At 40.4% G+C, this 16,951-nt stretch overlaps 1 protein-coding gene across 8 annotated transcripts in view; it reads right to left on the bottom strand.

Annotated features, from left to right (window-relative positions):
- CNOT6 (CCR4-NOT transcription complex subunit 6) overlaps window positions 1–16,951 on the bottom strand; it is an 81,914-nt gene that overhangs the window by 12,665 nt on the left and 52,298 nt on the right. For 4 of the 8 annotated variants that reach the window (XM_063665408.1, XM_063665407.1, XM_063665411.1 and 1 more), the window contains 5 exons: window positions 15,675–15,861; window positions 12,312–12,397; window positions 3,209–3,316; window positions 676–780; window positions 526–594 (listed from right to left, as the gene is read on the bottom strand). In XM_063665408.1, coding sequence (XP_063521478.1) covers window positions 526–594; window positions 676–780; window positions 3,209–3,316; window positions 12,312–12,397; window positions 15,675–15,861 — 555 coding nt within the window. The remainder of the gene's footprint in view (window positions 1–525; window positions 595–675; window positions 781–3,208; window positions 3,317–12,311; window positions 12,398–15,674; window positions 15,862–16,951) is intronic. The other 4 variants (XM_054486940.2, XM_054486942.2, XM_063665410.1 and 1 more) reach the window with 3 other exon arrangements.

Below are 16,951 nucleotides of genomic sequence, written 5' to 3'. Positions count from 1 at the left end.
GCTCTCTTATAACTCGGTAGTGTCACATCCATTTGGAACATGCTAGGATTTGGAAACTTCTCATAGAGAAAAATTTGGGTGTATTCATTTTAAGTGAATTTCATCAGTACACTACAGAAGGGTTTCTCAACAAGAGTCACACTACTGACATTTCAGGTGAAGCTGTTGTGGGGGCCTGTGCTGTGTACTACAGGATGCTGAGCAGCATCCCTGGCCTCCATCCACTAGATGCCAGCAGCACTTCTCCCCAGTTATGACCATCAAAATTGTCTCCAGACATTGCCAAATGTCCTCCGGGGGATAAACTGCCCGTTCGAGAAGCACTGCTTTATAGCACACTTTCTATATAGCACAATGTTGTATACATAGGTCATGTGAGCAAGAATTCTTTTTTATTACCTCCCAAACCAAATCAACCTTAAACATTCTATCTTACTGCTACCTGTAATCTAAGCATGCTGACAACACTGTTAGGCTTATAGAGACTGAGCAAAAATAACAGTTAAAAAATAAAAGACTACCAACCAGTTGGCCTTGTCCTATCTGGTTCTTGTAACATAATCCAAGACCTTGGAGGTGGTTGTTCTGTTGTAACTAGTTGAATAGAAAATACAGAATTAAGCAATATTCTTACACGTCTTCCTAATAAAAAGGTTTAAACAAATAACCACTTACTTCTTTTTGCAGTACCTGACAAATTATCAAGCAAATAGTTCAGCAGCCGTCTTGTTCCATCTGGTTCCTGATAAAGGTTCAATATATCCTGGGTAAGGGGATTTCCTGGAAATATTTTTAAAATAAGTAAAATGAAACTAAGTAATAAAATGTTTCAAAATTTTAAAATGTATCAAAATTATCAGATCATCTGTAACAATGTTATAGTTACTACTAAGATGTCAAACTACAGAAAATATTATTTTTTCAGTTGTTGATATGAGTAAAAATGATTCATACCATGTTCTATATACACATTCAAAACATAATATTAATGGGCTGATGTCAATCAGAAATGCTCTAACAGTGCTCTATATCTGACCCTGCCTTGCCAACACTTTCAATAATACAGATGGTTATAACAAACAAGAGTGAGCAAAACACGAACGGGGCAGGCAGGTGACTGGGGGAGTGGGTGGGCAGAGGAAACAGTGAAGGGAAGGATGAAAGCCAGCGTAATGCATCAGAGAATCAAAACTCTACAATGTCACAAAGCTAACAACAAAACATCCTAATGACAAATATACACTTGCATTTAGATTTTTTGAAGTCATACTGAACAAAGCAACAAAATGGGGCTGACTTGGCTTAAGAATTAACTCACTAAGGAGGGGAAAAAAAATCTCAGGGCCATGAGCCATCTGTAAATTCAATAACTGCTTTGTTCCAAAATGAGAGCAAAAACACTGATTTACATATACCTACAAGAGTCTCAAATCCTCTCAGAAGGGTTTCTTACGTACATGAGAAATAAAAGTACAAATAACAACAGTGCAACGCAGGGTTTCATGGAGCAAAGTTCCTATCCATCCTACACAAGCGTTGTGTATTATTCTGGATGCCACAGCGCCATTTTAAGAAAACCAGACAAATTCTGCAGTTTGAAGAAGGCAGATAAAAAAATGGTCAAAGATCTTACCCATACCAAATGAAGAAAAACTAAAGGATATGGTAGATAAGAATGATCAAAACCTAAAGGAAGTGTTTTTTCCTATTCTCTCATAAAAGACTGGACTCAAAGAGCAGAAGGAAGACACGCCTGTAATCCCAGCGCTTTGGGAGGCCGAGGCGGGTGGATCACGAGGTCAGGAGATCGAGACCATCCTGGCACAGTGAAACCCCGTCTCTACTAAAAATACAAAAAAAAAAAAAAAAATTAGCCGGGCGTGGTGGCGGGTGCCTGTAGTCCCAGCTACTCAGGAGGCTAAGGCAGGAGAATGGCATGAACTCGGGAGGCGGAGCTTGCATGAGCCGAGATCGCACCACTGCACTCCTGCCTGGGAAACAGAGACTCCGTCTCAAAAAAAAAAAAAAAAAAAAAAAAATTTAACAGGAAAGGCCAAGGCTGAAGAGGTCGGCAAACACTGTAACTATTTGAGACACCCTGTGCTGCGAGGCAGTGGAGTGTCCTTCAAAGAAGCTGAGTTGCATGGATGGGAAAAATGGCAAAGTTCATTTATCTTTAAGATCTCTTTCAGTTTTAAGATTCTAGGATTCTAAGAATTATAAAAAGAAAAATGTGCTGCTCTAAGTGCAAAGTAGGTATTGCAGGAAGGCAATTACAAGAGTACCATTCTCTCACGTGTGTGTGGTTCTTTATACCCACCACAGCCTTTTCATGTTTTCACTGAGTCACAATCCTGTGAGATAGGCAGTTACAACCTGAAGCTTATCAGGACCCTTTGTGAAACACGTCTTGAGAAAACGAAGTCAACAGAAAACTTCTCAGTATCAGGTAAACAGCTCATTCTAACCAGACCTACAGTGATGCTGATTTTTCTTTTTCTTTTTTTTGAAACAGTCTCGCTCTTGCCCAGGCTGGAGTGCAGTGGTGCGATCTTGGCTCACTGCAAGCTCCGCCTCCCGGGTTCACACCATTCTCCCGCCTCAGCCTCCCAGGTAGCTGGGACTACAGGCACCCGCCACCACGCCCGGCTAATTTTTTTTTTTTTGCATTTTTAGTAGAGATGGGGTTTCACCGTGTTAGCCAGGATGGTGTCAACCTCCTGATCTGCCCATCTTGGCCTCCCAAAGTGCTGGGATTACAGGCGTGAGCCACAGCGCCTGGCCAATGCTGTCTTTTTACTACTTTCTAGTGCAAAGAATATTGAGAGATGACCGCTTCTACCTATGTGATCCCCGCTTGTAAGACCTTGCTTTATAAACTAAAAGCATCCTCCAATTCAAAGACCTACTTAGGACTCTAATAAATGTGCTTGAAGCCCAATGGTGGATGTCACCTACATCTGCTTGCTTTTGGGAATTTTTTTTTTTTTTTTTGAGACGGAGTCTCGCTCTGTTGCCCAGGCTGGAGTGCAATGGCGCGGTCTCGGCTCACTGCCAGCTCTGCCTCCCAGGTTCATGCCATTCTCCTGCCTCAGCCTCCCGAGTAGCTGGGACAACAGGCGCCCGCCACCATGCCCGGCTAATTTTTTGTATTTTTAGTAGAGACAGGGTTTCACCACGTTAGCCAAGATGGTCTCAATCTCCTGACCTCGTGATCCGCCCGCCTCGGCCTCCCAAAGTGCTGGGATTACAGGTGTGAGCCACCGCGCCCGGCCGGGACTTCTTTTAAATTGAAAATTAATCTGCTCTTCACTACCTGGAAAAAGAAAACCATATACATGAATAAAGTCAACAACAATAAAATTCTGGAATTAAAACTATACTGAGTCCTGAGAAAGGAACAAAAGTAAATGAGAAGTTAACTTTAGGGTAGATGGAGTAAAAACACTTTTCCCTATTCTTCCCACTAGGTACAACTAAAGCACTGTATATTATGTGTAAAGCAAACATAAAACTCTGAAAAAAGGAGAGAAGGCAGAACAGCCAGAGACTGCAGGACCTGACGAATGGCACAGGGATGAGTTCCCTGGGTTTATTTTTTGCCGCAGATATTCCAGACATGCAGCTAAGAAGCCAGTAACATGGAAATACCAAGGGGTACAGACCCCAAAAAATCCCAACAAAAGCCAAAGGACCAGGGAAAGGCTGCCTAAAAGGACAAAAGTTTTAGATAAGAACCACTCTACTCAAGCTTAACACTAAAGAAAAAAACGTGGTCCCATCTCTACCCATGCCAGCATGAGCAAGTGGAGAGGCTGGTAGACTTCTGCTGCAAGAGAAAGAAAGGAGGCGATATGGAGCTCCCCCTCCTCCCTCCGAGGTGATGTCAGAGGAGGCCAAGTAGAGTCAAAGCTTTCACCATCTGCCTGCAATAAAGAGGACACGCCAGTGCGGTGCCTGTGGAGGCCACGTGAAGAGCCGAAACTACCACCTCCACCAGCAGCAACGAAGAGCCCCTACTCCCAGGTGTCAGCGAAAGCCAAGTGGAACCTGAACTTCTACCTCCACTGGCAGTAAGGAGACAGTGCCTGGTTCCCTTGCCACAGCAGTGCTAGGCAAAGAAAACCAAACTAAAGGGTTTAAATAAGATCGAGTCTCATAACATGAGTGAGTCCAGTTTCAAATGAAAATAGCTCATCACACCAAGACACGAAGATGCAAAATGATAAACACAACTTCCAACCCTGAGATGACAGAAACAGAATTACCCAACCAAGACAAAGGAATCATGACAAAAATGCTTCAATGAGAAATTACAAACATGCTTGAAAAACAAACAAACAAACAAAAAACAGACTGAGCAAAGAAAAAGAAAGTTCAGGCAAATAAAACATTTAAAACCAAATGGAAATATTAGAACTGAAAAATAAAATAAATGAAGGCTGGGCACAGTGGCTCATGCCTATAATCCCAGCACTTTGGAGGCTGAAGCAGGAGGATCACTTGAGGCCAGGAATTCGAGATCAGCTTTGTTAACATGGCAAAATCTCGTCTCTACAAACAAACAAACAAACAAACAAAACTAGCCAGGCATGGAGGCACATGCCTGTGGTCCCAGCTACTTGGGAGGCTGAGGTGGGAGGGCTGCTTGAGCCTGGGAGGTCAAGGCTGCAGTGAGCCAAGATCGTGCCACCGCACTCCAGCCCGAGACCTCATCTCTTGATTGACTGATTGACTGATTGATAGATCAGAACACAGACCACCACCACCAACAACAAAAAGAACAAAGTCTCTGGGACTTGTGGGACTATAACAAAAGATCTAACATTCATGTCATCAGAGCTTTGGACGCTGAGGACATGGAGGACAGGGCTGAAAAAGTACTCAAAGAAATAATGGTTGAAGATTCTCATAATATGGCAATAAATATAAACCAACAGATTCAAGAAGCACAGTGAACCCCTACACAGGAAAAACCCAAAGGAATCCACAGCAAGACCCATCATAATTAAACTTCTGAAAACTAAAGACAAAGAAAAAACATCTTGAAAGCAGCCGGAGAAAAGTAACACCTTACCTGCAGGAGAAAAACAAATTTGAATGACAACAGATTTCTCATGATAAGCCATGGAGGCCAGAAGGAAGTAGCAAAATATTTTTCAAGTGTTGAAAGAACTGTCAAACCCAGAATCTTATATCCAGTGAAAACATCCTTCAGGAATGAAGGAGAAATAAAGACAATCTCAGATGACAAAAAACTAACAGAATCTGCTGCCAGCAGATCCACCCAAAGGGAACCACTAGAAAAAGTTCTCTAAATACAAAGGAAATGATAAAAGAAGGACTTTGGAAGAAGAAAACAATATAGGTAAACAAAAAAATATGGGCAAATACGAGATTTCCTTAAGTTTTCTAAACCACGTTTGACAGTTTAAAAAATTTTGGCCCAACACGGTGGCTCACACCTGGAATCCCAGCACTTTGGGAGGGTGAAGTAGGTGGATCATGAGGTCAGGAGTTCAAGACCAGCCTGACCAACATGGTGAAACCTCATCTCTATTAAAATTCAAAAATTAGCCGGGCATGGTGGTGCACGCCTATAATCCCAGCTACTTGGGAGGCAAGGTAGGAGAATCATTTGAACCCAGGAGGTGGAGCTTGCAGTGAGCCGAGATCGCGCCACTGCACTCTAGCATGGGCAACAGAGCGAGACTCTGTCTCCAAAAAAAAAAAAATCATAAAACTAATGTGATTCTAAATTTATGTAAAGAAAATATTCTGAACTGTTATCAATGGCAGTGAATAAAAGGATGTAAAGAGCGTTAAGGTTTGATATTTCCCTTGAACTGGTAAAATAACACCCACTAGACTGCGGTAAGTTATACATATAGTGTGATACCCAGAGGAACCATGAAACATCTATACAAACAGACACACTCAAACACACTACAGAAGAATCAAAATGGAATCTAAAAAATGTTTAAGTAACCCATAGGCAGGCAGAAGCAAAAAGACAAAACATGAAGAAACAGAAAACAAAAAAATAAAATGGCAGACTTACGACTTACACCCTAACTTAGTAATTAACTTTAAATGTAAATGGTCTAAATATACCAATTAAAAGATTGGTAGAATGGATTTAAAAATATGACCCGACTATATTCTGTCCACAGAAACTCACTTCAGATGTAATAATAGAGGCAGGAAAGGAATGGTAAGAGATATATAATATAATGCAAAAGTTGATCAAAGGAAAGCAGGAGTGGTTATATTAATATCAGATAAAGTAGACTTCAGAGGAAATAAAACTACCAGAGATAGAAAATAACACCATGTAATAATAAAGGGTCAATCTCTCAAGAAGACACAGCAATTCTAAGTGTGCTTCCAAACAAGAGAAGCGCAAAATATTTTATGCAAAAACTGAGAGAACTAAAAGCAAAATAGAGTCTACAATTATCGTTGGAGACTTTAACACTTCTCTCTCCACAATTGACAGAACACAATAAAAACCTCACTACCATCGACCTAATAGACATTAAGTTAATATATAGGAGGTAATAGATATTTATAGAACATTCTACCCAAAAACAGAAAACACGTTCTTTTCCAGTACTCAAGAAACATATGCCAGGATGGACCATATCCTAGGCCATCAAACAAACTTCAACAAATTAAAAAGAATTGAAATCACACAGAATGTTCACTTTCTGACCACACTGAAATCATATTAAAAATCGATAACTGAGCTGGGGGTAAAGTGCTTGTAGTCCCACCTACTTCAGAGGCTGAGGTGGGGGGATTGCTTGGGCCTCAAGAGTCGGAAGCCAACCTGGGTAACACAGCCAGACCTCGTCCCAAGATAATAAATAAACAAATAAAAACATACTGAGCTAGTGAAAATGAAAATACAAATATCAAAATTTGTTGCTAGACACAGCTTCTAAAGCAGGGTTGGGAGGAAAATTTCCACATTAAATGCATAAAGACAAAAGTCTAAATAAAGACAGAAGTCTCAATTCAATAATCTAAGCTATCGCCTCAAGAAGCTAGAAAAAAAAGAGCAAACACAAGAAGGAAAGAAGGAAATACTAAAGAGCAGAACTCAATGAAATAAAAGTCTCCATACTGTTTTTGTCTAAAAAGCAATAACAGGTTTTTTTTTTTTAAAGCTGTTTCTGCCGAAGGAGGGCGCGCCTTCCTGGGCTACGCTGGAAAGCATTGGATACCAGGCCGTGGCTTTAGGTCACACTGTGAGGAGCAGGGGGCCCAGTCCGGCCAGCCCCAACCGCCCAAGGTCTCACTCTCCACAGGGGCCTCCTCCCGTGGCATGGATCCTGCACCAGGCTCTCCACTCATCACGCCTCCAGTTATCCAGGTCTTTGCCATCTCTCTCTCCTCCCACGCGTCTGTCTTGGCCTCTGAGACTAAAGAACATTTCTTTTCTCCTCTCTGTGGACCACGTCCTGACAAAAGTGCCTCGTCACTAGACCCCAGTAGCCTGGAGTGTGTTCCCTGTGGCCACACACAGCTGCACCGTTCTGAGGCTCAAAGAGCCGATTCCTTCCTGCGGTCTCAGAACTGGTTTTGCAGATGTTGGCGGAAGGATGGACACACAGATCAATGAAACAGAATAAAAAATCCAGAAACAGATTCACACAGATATGCTCAACTGATTTTTGCCAAAGGTGCAAAAGCAATGCAATGGAGGTAAGATCATCTTTCAATGATGCTGCTGGAGCAACTGGACATCGACAGGCCACACACACACAAAAAGAACCTTGAGCTAATCCTCACATCTTTTAACTCAATCTGAAGTCAAAATGGATCATAGACTTATATGTAACATAAGACCATAAAACTTTTAAAAGAAAACCTAAGAGGAAAATCTTTGGGACTTAACAGCTATTCAAAGAGTTCTTAGACTTGAAACAAAAATCAGGATCCACAGAAGAAAAAACTGATAAACTGGGCTTCATTAAAATTAAAAACTTTTGCTGTGCAATGACCTTGTAAAAAGCTACATACTGAGAGAAATATGTGTAAACCACATATTACATATTACATATTAATATGTGTAAACCACATATTACACCTAGACTCGTACCTAGAATATATAAAGGATTCCCAGTAAAAAAGCAAATAATCTAATTAGAACATGGACAACGACAAGAAGAAATGTCACAGAAGAAAAATATTACAGATGACAAATAAGCACCTGCAAAGATGTTGGGTATCTTTACTGGGGAAATGTAAATCAAAACCATGAAATGACTACACATCTACCATCTACCAGAATGGCTAACATAAAAACAGTGACAACACCAAATGCTGGTGAGGATGCAGAGAAAGTGAATCACCCGTGCACTGACGGTTACAATGTAAAGCAGTACTGACACTACAGAAAACCACTTAGCAATTTCTTAAAAAATTAAATACACAACCCTCAAATGACCCACTAACTGCACTCCTGGACATTTATCCTAGAGAAATGAGTAACTATATTCACACAATAACCTGCACACTGAATGTTCACAGCAGCTTTATTTGTAACAGCCCCAAATTAGAAGCCACCCAGATTTCCTGCAGCAGGTAAATGGTTAAACTAACCACGAGACATTTATATCATAGACTACTACTCTCGTCTATTTAAAGGAACAAACTATCAATACATGCAACCAGGACAAATATCCAAATAATTAACCTGAGTGGAAAAGCCCATCTCAAAAGACTGCATACAGTATGATTTCATTCAGTAGCATTCTTTTTTTTTTTTTTTGAGATGGAGTCTCGCTCTGTTGCCCAGGCTGGAGTGCAGTGGCACGATCTCAGCTCACTGCAAGCTCCACCTCCCGGGTTCACGCTATTCTCCCACCTCAGTCTCCCGAGTAGCTGGGACTACAGGCACCTTGCCACCATGCCTGGCTAATTTTGTTTTTGTATTTTTAGTAGAGACGGGGTTTCACCATGTTAGCCAGGATGGTCTCGATCCCCTGACCTCGTGATCTGCCCGCCTCGGCCTCCCAAAGTGCTGGGATTACAGGTGTGAGCCACTGTGCACGGGTTGGTAGCAATCTTAAAACAGCAAAACTTAGAAGGAGTGAGCTGGGGCAGGAACAAAGTAGGTATGGCTATAAGAATGTAACAAAAGGATCTTCTGGTGACAGAAATGTTCTACATCCTTTTCTAAATGGACATATAATTGTGTATGTTTATGGGGAACAATGTGATGTTTCCACACAGTTATGCATTGCGGAATGATCAAATCAGGCTAATCAACATACCCACTACCTCGAATACTTATTTATTTGTGGTGAAAACATTTAATATCCATTCTTTTAGCTGTTTAAAAAATACACATTATTATTAACTATAGTTACTATGCTATGCAACAGATCACCAGACCTATTCCTCCTGTGTAAATGAAACTGCACACCCTCTGACCAGCATCTCTCCTTTCCACTCTGTCCCCTGTCCCCAAGCCTCTGGGAACAACCATTCTACACTCTACTTCTATGAGTCTGACTTTTAAAGACTTCACACATAAATGAGATCATGTTGTATTTGTCTATGTCTGGCTTATTTCACAAAATATTCTGTATCTTGACTGTTCTGTGTACGATAATGCGAAACTACAGTTTTGAAAGATGCTACTATTGGAGGGAGTTGGGTAAAGGGGATAGGATTGTTCTGCATTATTTCTTGTAAGTGCATGTGAATCTACAAGTATCTCAAAATAAACAGTTTAAGGAAAAAAAAGTGAATGGGCACTTAAGGTCACAGTCCTGCCTTTAACTGTAGTACTGTAGCACAATTTTGAAAAGCATTTAAAAATGTGGGGGAAAAAGTGAAGCCTGCCAGCCATTCTGCAACAACTTCAAAGAAAATGGTATGAACTGATTCATGAGGCAGAAATACCTTGGTTCTGCAAGACATGTATGACGTACAATAGCAAACAAACATGACTCTGAACTAAGTGATATTATTTTCTCTCTTCCAAGCGGATGCCGGTAGAAATCAATGATAGTTTTCAGAGGGCAAAGATGATACAATTGCTTTAAGAAGTAAAGCAGCAGCTCTACCCCCAAACGGATCATTCCATCCAATGTTCCGACACAACATTAGAATTAAAGTGTAAACTGCAAAAGCTCAGAAAAAATAAAAGGATTTGTCCAAAGGAAGTAAAACCAGTAAAAGACTGCTATTACAGATGTGTAATGCTCTCCAACAGGATATGTGAGATAAACAAATGTCTCTTTGAAACTACACTTCCAAGAAAGAAACACAGACGTCTAGAGGTGAGAAAGTAAAGCGTCTGAAATGGAAAGGCAAGGGATCATCAGAAGTGAAGGAGTCATAAAGAACTGCCCTACCGCTGCAGGCATTCACACTTAGAGGCTTTCACGTACGTTCAATCAGCACAAAAATTTATGGCCTGGTGCAGTGGCTCACGCCTGTAATCCCAGCAATTTGGGAGGCTTAGGAGGGCGACTCACTTGAGGTCAGGAGTTTGAGACCAGCCTAGCCAACAGGTGAAATCTCATCTCTGCTAAAAATACAAAAAATTAGCTGGGCATGGTGGTGGGTGCCTGTAATCTCAGCTACTCGGGAGGCTAAAGCAGAAGAATTGCTTCAACCTGGGAGAAGGAGGCTGCATTGAGCCAATATCATGCCACTGCACTCCAGCCTGGGCGACAGAGACTCCCTCTCAAAAAAAAAAAAAAAAAAAAAAAGAAGCAAATTTGTGACTGGTGACCCTAACTTCAAATAAAGTTTGTGAAAAGCCTTAGTGAGTACGAATTACAGTTTGTAAAATATATACTGTACGATTATGAAAACCTTGAATTGGAAAAACATACCTCTTGCCATGAGGAAGACTGGAAGAACAAAGAGGGTCTCAACATTCTGTAATGTTCCATTTCTTTTGCATTAAAAAAATTATACACAAAAATGATAAAGTATTCACTGTTAATTCTGGCAGTCAGTATATGGACACTTTGCCACACAGTACTTTTCTGTTCTTCAAATTTAGAAAGAGCTAGACTGGGAAATATAACAGAAAAGGGCATCTTCATCTTGCATTTCATTTCACTGGCCTTTATTTTTAGAAGCCTTAGCTACTTCAGCCCACACAGAAAAAAACATTCCAAACCATTTACAATGCTGATGTCTGTTGAATATGATTTTCCATACATTTTAAAACATATATTTGTATTTATTTTTTAAAAAACTGTTATTTTATGTTGTATAAAATATTTACAGGACTAAAACCTTTTATATAACTGTATTTTTAAGAAACTAAGAGTGCAATTCCTCTTTTTTTTTTTTTTTTTTTTTTTAAAGACACAGCCTCGCTCTGTCACCCAGGCTGGAGTGCAGTGCCACAATGTCAGCTCACTTCAACCTCCGCTTCCCAGGTTCAAGCAATTCTCATGCCTCAGCCTCCTAAGTAGGTGGTACTACAGGTGGGAACCACCATGCCCAGCTGACTTTTGTATTTTTGGTAGAGATTGGGTTTGCCATGTTGCTCATGCTGGTCTTGAACTCCTGGCCTCAAGGTATCTGCCCACCTCAGCCTCTCAAAGTGTTGCGATTATAGGTGTGAGCCACCGTGCCCGGCCTAAAGGTGCAAATCTTGACGACTTCATTAGTGACTTTTTTGAAGAAGCAACTGTACAGTAGGCTAGCACACCTACCTAAGGCTGGTGAAGAGCCGCTTAACATGATAAAAAATGTACAGGCATTGACATATTGTCAAAATATAACTTTCACTATTGTTGGCTTAAAAAATATTTATTTCCTAATAGTTCTTGCTGGATCAATTATGGCCCTATAATCACAAGTTCTCATAAATCAAGTTTTTAAAAATATGCTTAAATCTTGATCATCAGCAGGTTCAAATGGTCAAAATTTTCTACTTACTGTTTTCTGTACTATATGACAGGCTCCATTTTTTTGAGATTTGAATCTAAGAAAAACAGCTGTTTATAATATGACGAAATAAAGAAAGTATAGCCTCAGGGATGTGTCACCAGAACACAGGGTTCATTAAAACAGAGGCTAGAAAAGAAGGGCTGGGCCCGGAGCAAAAAAAAGAAAACAAAGACTAGTCTATAGCTGAACAGAGAATAAGACTAGTAGATAGTCTATAGCTGAACAGAGAATAAAACCATTGCGATATAGCTAAGAAACTGATGAAGTCTTGGGGAAAATGAGTCTTTAAAAGAATCCCCTAGCAGAAAGATTCTTGGCTTCTTTAAATTCAAAGACATATACACGAACCATAAGAAGTACAAATATGGAAGTCATACCTTTCAGGCCTAAAGTCTGCAACTGAAACAGTTTTCCCAGCTCAAAAGGTAGAACTCGTAACAGGTTGTTATTTAAATGGAGCTCCCTGTTGATGTAAAAATTCCAGAAAAATATGTTAGCCTTTAACAGTTAAAATCAACAACAACGTTTCTAGGAATATAAGCACCTAAGAATGAAAAATTGTTACATTATATTTCAATGTCTAGTACAGGGTTTCTTAAACAACACGTGGTTTAAAAAAAAAAAAAAAACTGCCAGAGAATACAAGAAACAAATTACTAGAAAAAATGAAATAATGGGGGAAAAGGACAAAATATAAGACCGAATTTTTAAAAAGTATTAGATTTAACAGACATATAAAATTACTCAACTGCTGTATTAATCTCACTGCAGACTGGCAAGACAGTTTGCAAACTGGCACCAGGTCACAGACCACACTGAGTATCACTGGTCTAGTACATGTGGGGTCTACTACACATTTAAGAAAGTGGAAATAATAAAGCAGCCTACCATGTGAATTCTTAAAAGAGAACTAAAATGATCATTTAGTTAACGACTCAAAAGAGCTTATAACAGCTGCACAATTAAGCCTATGATTGCTATCAACTAAAGTTGCATTTAAAAAATAACAGCTGTATTAACTATTCATGATTATTCTTAATAATTTGTTTTGCAGAGATAATCATACTATAAATATCAAAGGAATCTTCAAGGGTGGGCAGGGGGGACATGAGGGGAAAGAACAACCAGAGACCCAATACTGATACAGTGGCAATGTAACACATTAAGTTTTATTTGTCAATTTTTTTTTTTTTTTTTGAGACGGAGTCTCGCTCTGTCGCCCAGGCTGGAGTGCAGTGACGCGATCTCGGCTCACTGCAAGCTCCGCCTCCTGGGTTCATGCAATTCTCCTGCCTCAGCCTCCCGAGTAGCTGGGACTAGAGGCATCCGCCACCATGCCTGGCTAATTTTTTGTGTGTATTTTTAGTAGAGACGGGGTTTCACCGTGTTAGCCAGGATGGTCTCAATCTCCTGACCTTGTGATCTGCCCGCCTCGGCCTCCCAAAGTGCTGGGATTATAGGCGTGAGCCACCCTGCCCAGCCTATTTGTCAGTTTTTAAGTGTGCAAGAAATCTATTTCTATAATCTTTGATTTTTGACATTTAAATGAATCTTGATTACTGAGCAAGCCAGAAGGTCTGTGTGGCTGTAAACCGAACAAGAAGAGAAAGTTCTGATACTTGGCTCCTGTTTATTTCCAAATGCAATACACAGAAAAAAGGAAGGCCCTCGGCTGGGACTGTGGCTCACGCCTGTAATCCCAGCACTTTGGGAGGCCGAGGCAGGCAGATTATTTGAGGTCAGGAGTTCGAGACTAGCCTGGCCAACATGGTGAAACCCCGTCTCTACTAAAAATACAAAAATTAGCCATGCATGGTGGCACACGCTTGTAATCCCAGCTACTCGAAAGGCTGAGGCAGGAGAATCACTTGAACCCAGAGGCAGAGGTTGCAGTGAGCCGAGATCACACTACTGCACTCCAGCCTGGGCGACAAGAGTAAAACTCCGTCTCCAAAAAAAAAAAAGAAGAAAAAGAGAAAGAAAAAGAAAAGGAGGTCCTTCAAGTAAATTTGTTTCAGAGGACTAAAAACAGTCATAGAATAAACTCAATTAAACCTAAAAAAAAGTCAAAAGGCTGGAGTAGGAGCAAGAGAGGCAAAGACCTTTCAAAAGGTCATTATTCCTTTTTACTACATGGCTAATGGCAGAAGGCAGCAGAAAAGCCAGTGGAACCATGTCAAAAAGTCAGTTAATATGAAATAGTACAAAATATTCCATTGGGGTTAACATAATACATGGAATTTAACTTTATAGTTAACTTGGTTAGATCTTATCTACCTTATAAAACAGAAGTAAAATAATAATAATAATAATAATGGGCCAGCCACAGTGGCTCATGCCTGAAATCCCAATTCTCTGGGAGGCCAAGATGGGAGGATCTTTTGAAGCTAGGAGTTTAAGACCTGCCTGGGCAACATAGCAAGACCCTCATCTCTATCAAAATAAAGAGAAATGACCATTTCTTTTCTTTCTTATTTTCTAGGGGGGAGGACGGTAGAGACAGGGTCTTGCTCTGTCACCCAGGCTGGAGTGCAGTGGCATGATCACTGCTCACTGCAACCTCAACCTCCTGGGATCAAGCCATCCCTCCACCTCAGCCTCCCGAGTAGCAGGGACTACAGGTGCATGCCACGAAGCCCAGCTAATTATTTGGGGATTTTTTTTTTGTAGAGACCAGGTTCTCACTATGTTGACCAGACTGGTCTGAAACACCTGGGCTCAAGCAATCAGCCCACCTCAGCCCCTCAAAGTACTGGGATTACAGACATGAACCACCGCATGCAACCTGCAATTACCATTTCTTAAAATACAGTATATGCCAGGCAAGGTACTAGTGTTTTTTTACCCATTATCTCAAATATCTTTTATCCTGGGTCAAGAAGGTTGTCCAAGATCACACAACTCGTAAATGGCAAAGTTAAGATTCCAACCTGAACTTACACATGTGAATCCAAATGCTATGTATTTCATGCTACAGGCCTCCAAATTTAATCATTAATTCTAGCTCTTTCAAGTCCAGGCTTTACTACTATTAAACATACAAGCCCTGGGATGGCAAAAAAGGTTTCACCAATTGGCAGTGGTTTCCTGGACCCTGTGTTAAGCACGGTATGGTGCCCTGTTTGTCATGAGGAAGTATGTGGGATAACCTAAGTCCCTTGCAGTCTACCCCGTCTCTGTCCAAACTTTTTCATTCAAAAATAAAGTCTATTACACAAAATACAGTAATTTAAAAATTCAGCCAATGATCTACTTATTATTAGCTGACATTCAATTTTCCCAAAAAACAAAACCATAAAGTTATAAAGGACAGTTATGTTTCCTTTTATTCAAATACCATTAAATGAACAGTTTTGTTTCCTAACACAACAAATTTTTTTTTTTTTTTAGTTTTATTTTTTTTTTTTGAGACGGACTCTCGCTCTGTCACCCAGGCTATAGTGCAGTGGTGTGATCTCGGCTCACTGCAAGCTCCACCTCCTGGGTTCACACCGTTCTCCTGCCTCAGCTTCCTGAGTAGCTGGGACTACAGGCGCCTGCCACCATGCCCAGCTAATTTTTTGTATTTTTAGTAGAGATGGGGTTTCACCGTGTTAGCCAGGATGGTCTCGATCTCCTGACCTCATGATCCTCCCGCAGCCTCCCAAAACACTAGGATTACAGGCATGAGCCACTGCGCCTGACCTATATTTTGTTTTAGGGGTCATATAGCTAGCATGTATTAAGTTGAATCTGCATACCTGAGTGATACCATGTTTCCGAGTTCTGCAGGTAAGCTACGAATTTTATTAGATGACAGGTCCAAATACACCAGATTGTGAAGCTTGGCAATGTCTGAAGGAATTCGGGACAGGGAATTGTCACTCAAATGCAAAGCTGTCAGGTGAGTTAGTGACCACAAAGATGCACTTAAGCTTCTTACTTTTCCTGTAAGAGAAAAAAATACAGGAACGGATTATACAGTTTTCTCTACAATTTGTTCTGTAGATTCAGTAACATTTAGATGTTTTTATGAGTAACTTAAATTATTATCCAAAAACTTGTAAGAAGGGGTTAACAGGAAATCTTACCTATTCTACAATTCATTGCTATGATTAAGTTATAAGTTCCTCACTTAGCAGGTTAAAATAAAAAGTTAATGTACCAATACTACTTAGATTGCATCTTTATTTTTAGGAGCACAAAAAGAATTTATCCTTTTTTTTTTTTTTGAAACGGAGTCTCGCTCTTGCCCAGGCTGGAGTGCAGTGGCACGATCTCGGCTCACTGCAAGTTCCGCCTCCCGGGTTCACGCCATTCTCCTGCCTCAGCCTCCCGAGTAGCTGGGATTATAGGTACCCGCCACCATGCCCGGCTAATTTTTTTCTATTTTTAGTAGAGACAGGGTTTCACGGTGTTAACCAGGATGGTCTCGATCTCCTGACCTCATGATCTGCCCGCCTTGGCCTCCACAAGTGCTGGGATTACAGGCGTGAGCCACCGCGCCCAGCCGAATTTATCCTTTAAAATGATCTCAGATATGAAAGGGAAATGTGATTAATTTACAGTAATGACAAATCCAATATCTGAACATCATGACTGGTTTGGACTTATGTAAAATAACACAAATGCTACTATCTCAGAGGCTGTTCATATCTCCAGAAAACAAGAATTTTGCTTAAAAACAAAAAGGAACACAAGGTACTCTTAGGTTAGTTGAGTTTTAAGAACAGAGTATCCTAGTGATAACTGCACGAAGAACCACATGGCTAAGCAGCGTTTATATTATATGGTAACAAGTAAAAACACTTGCCCAGAAACACTTCAGATAGTAAGTCAGACCTTTATAATCAAATAGTAGTAGGCACAAGATTCAGTGACTAAGAACAGAATGATAAAACCTTTCAATGCAATAGTAAATCTGTACTTTGACACTTTGATAAATTGTCAATGGTTTCTACAATCTAAGAATGTTCCCCATAATCTCCTTACTGGTTCAGGATCTAATCTGAGAGAGAATGAAACAAATGTAATAAAA

This window comes from Pongo pygmaeus, chromosome 4 (assembly GCF_028885625.2).
Source record: "Pongo pygmaeus isolate AG05252 chromosome 4, NHGRI_mPonPyg2-v2.0_pri, whole genome shotgun sequence".
NCBI classification, from domain to species: Eukaryota; Metazoa; Chordata; class Mammalia; order Primates; family Hominidae; genus Pongo; species Pongo pygmaeus.
This window is presented reverse-complemented; position numbering and strand designations above follow the sequence as displayed.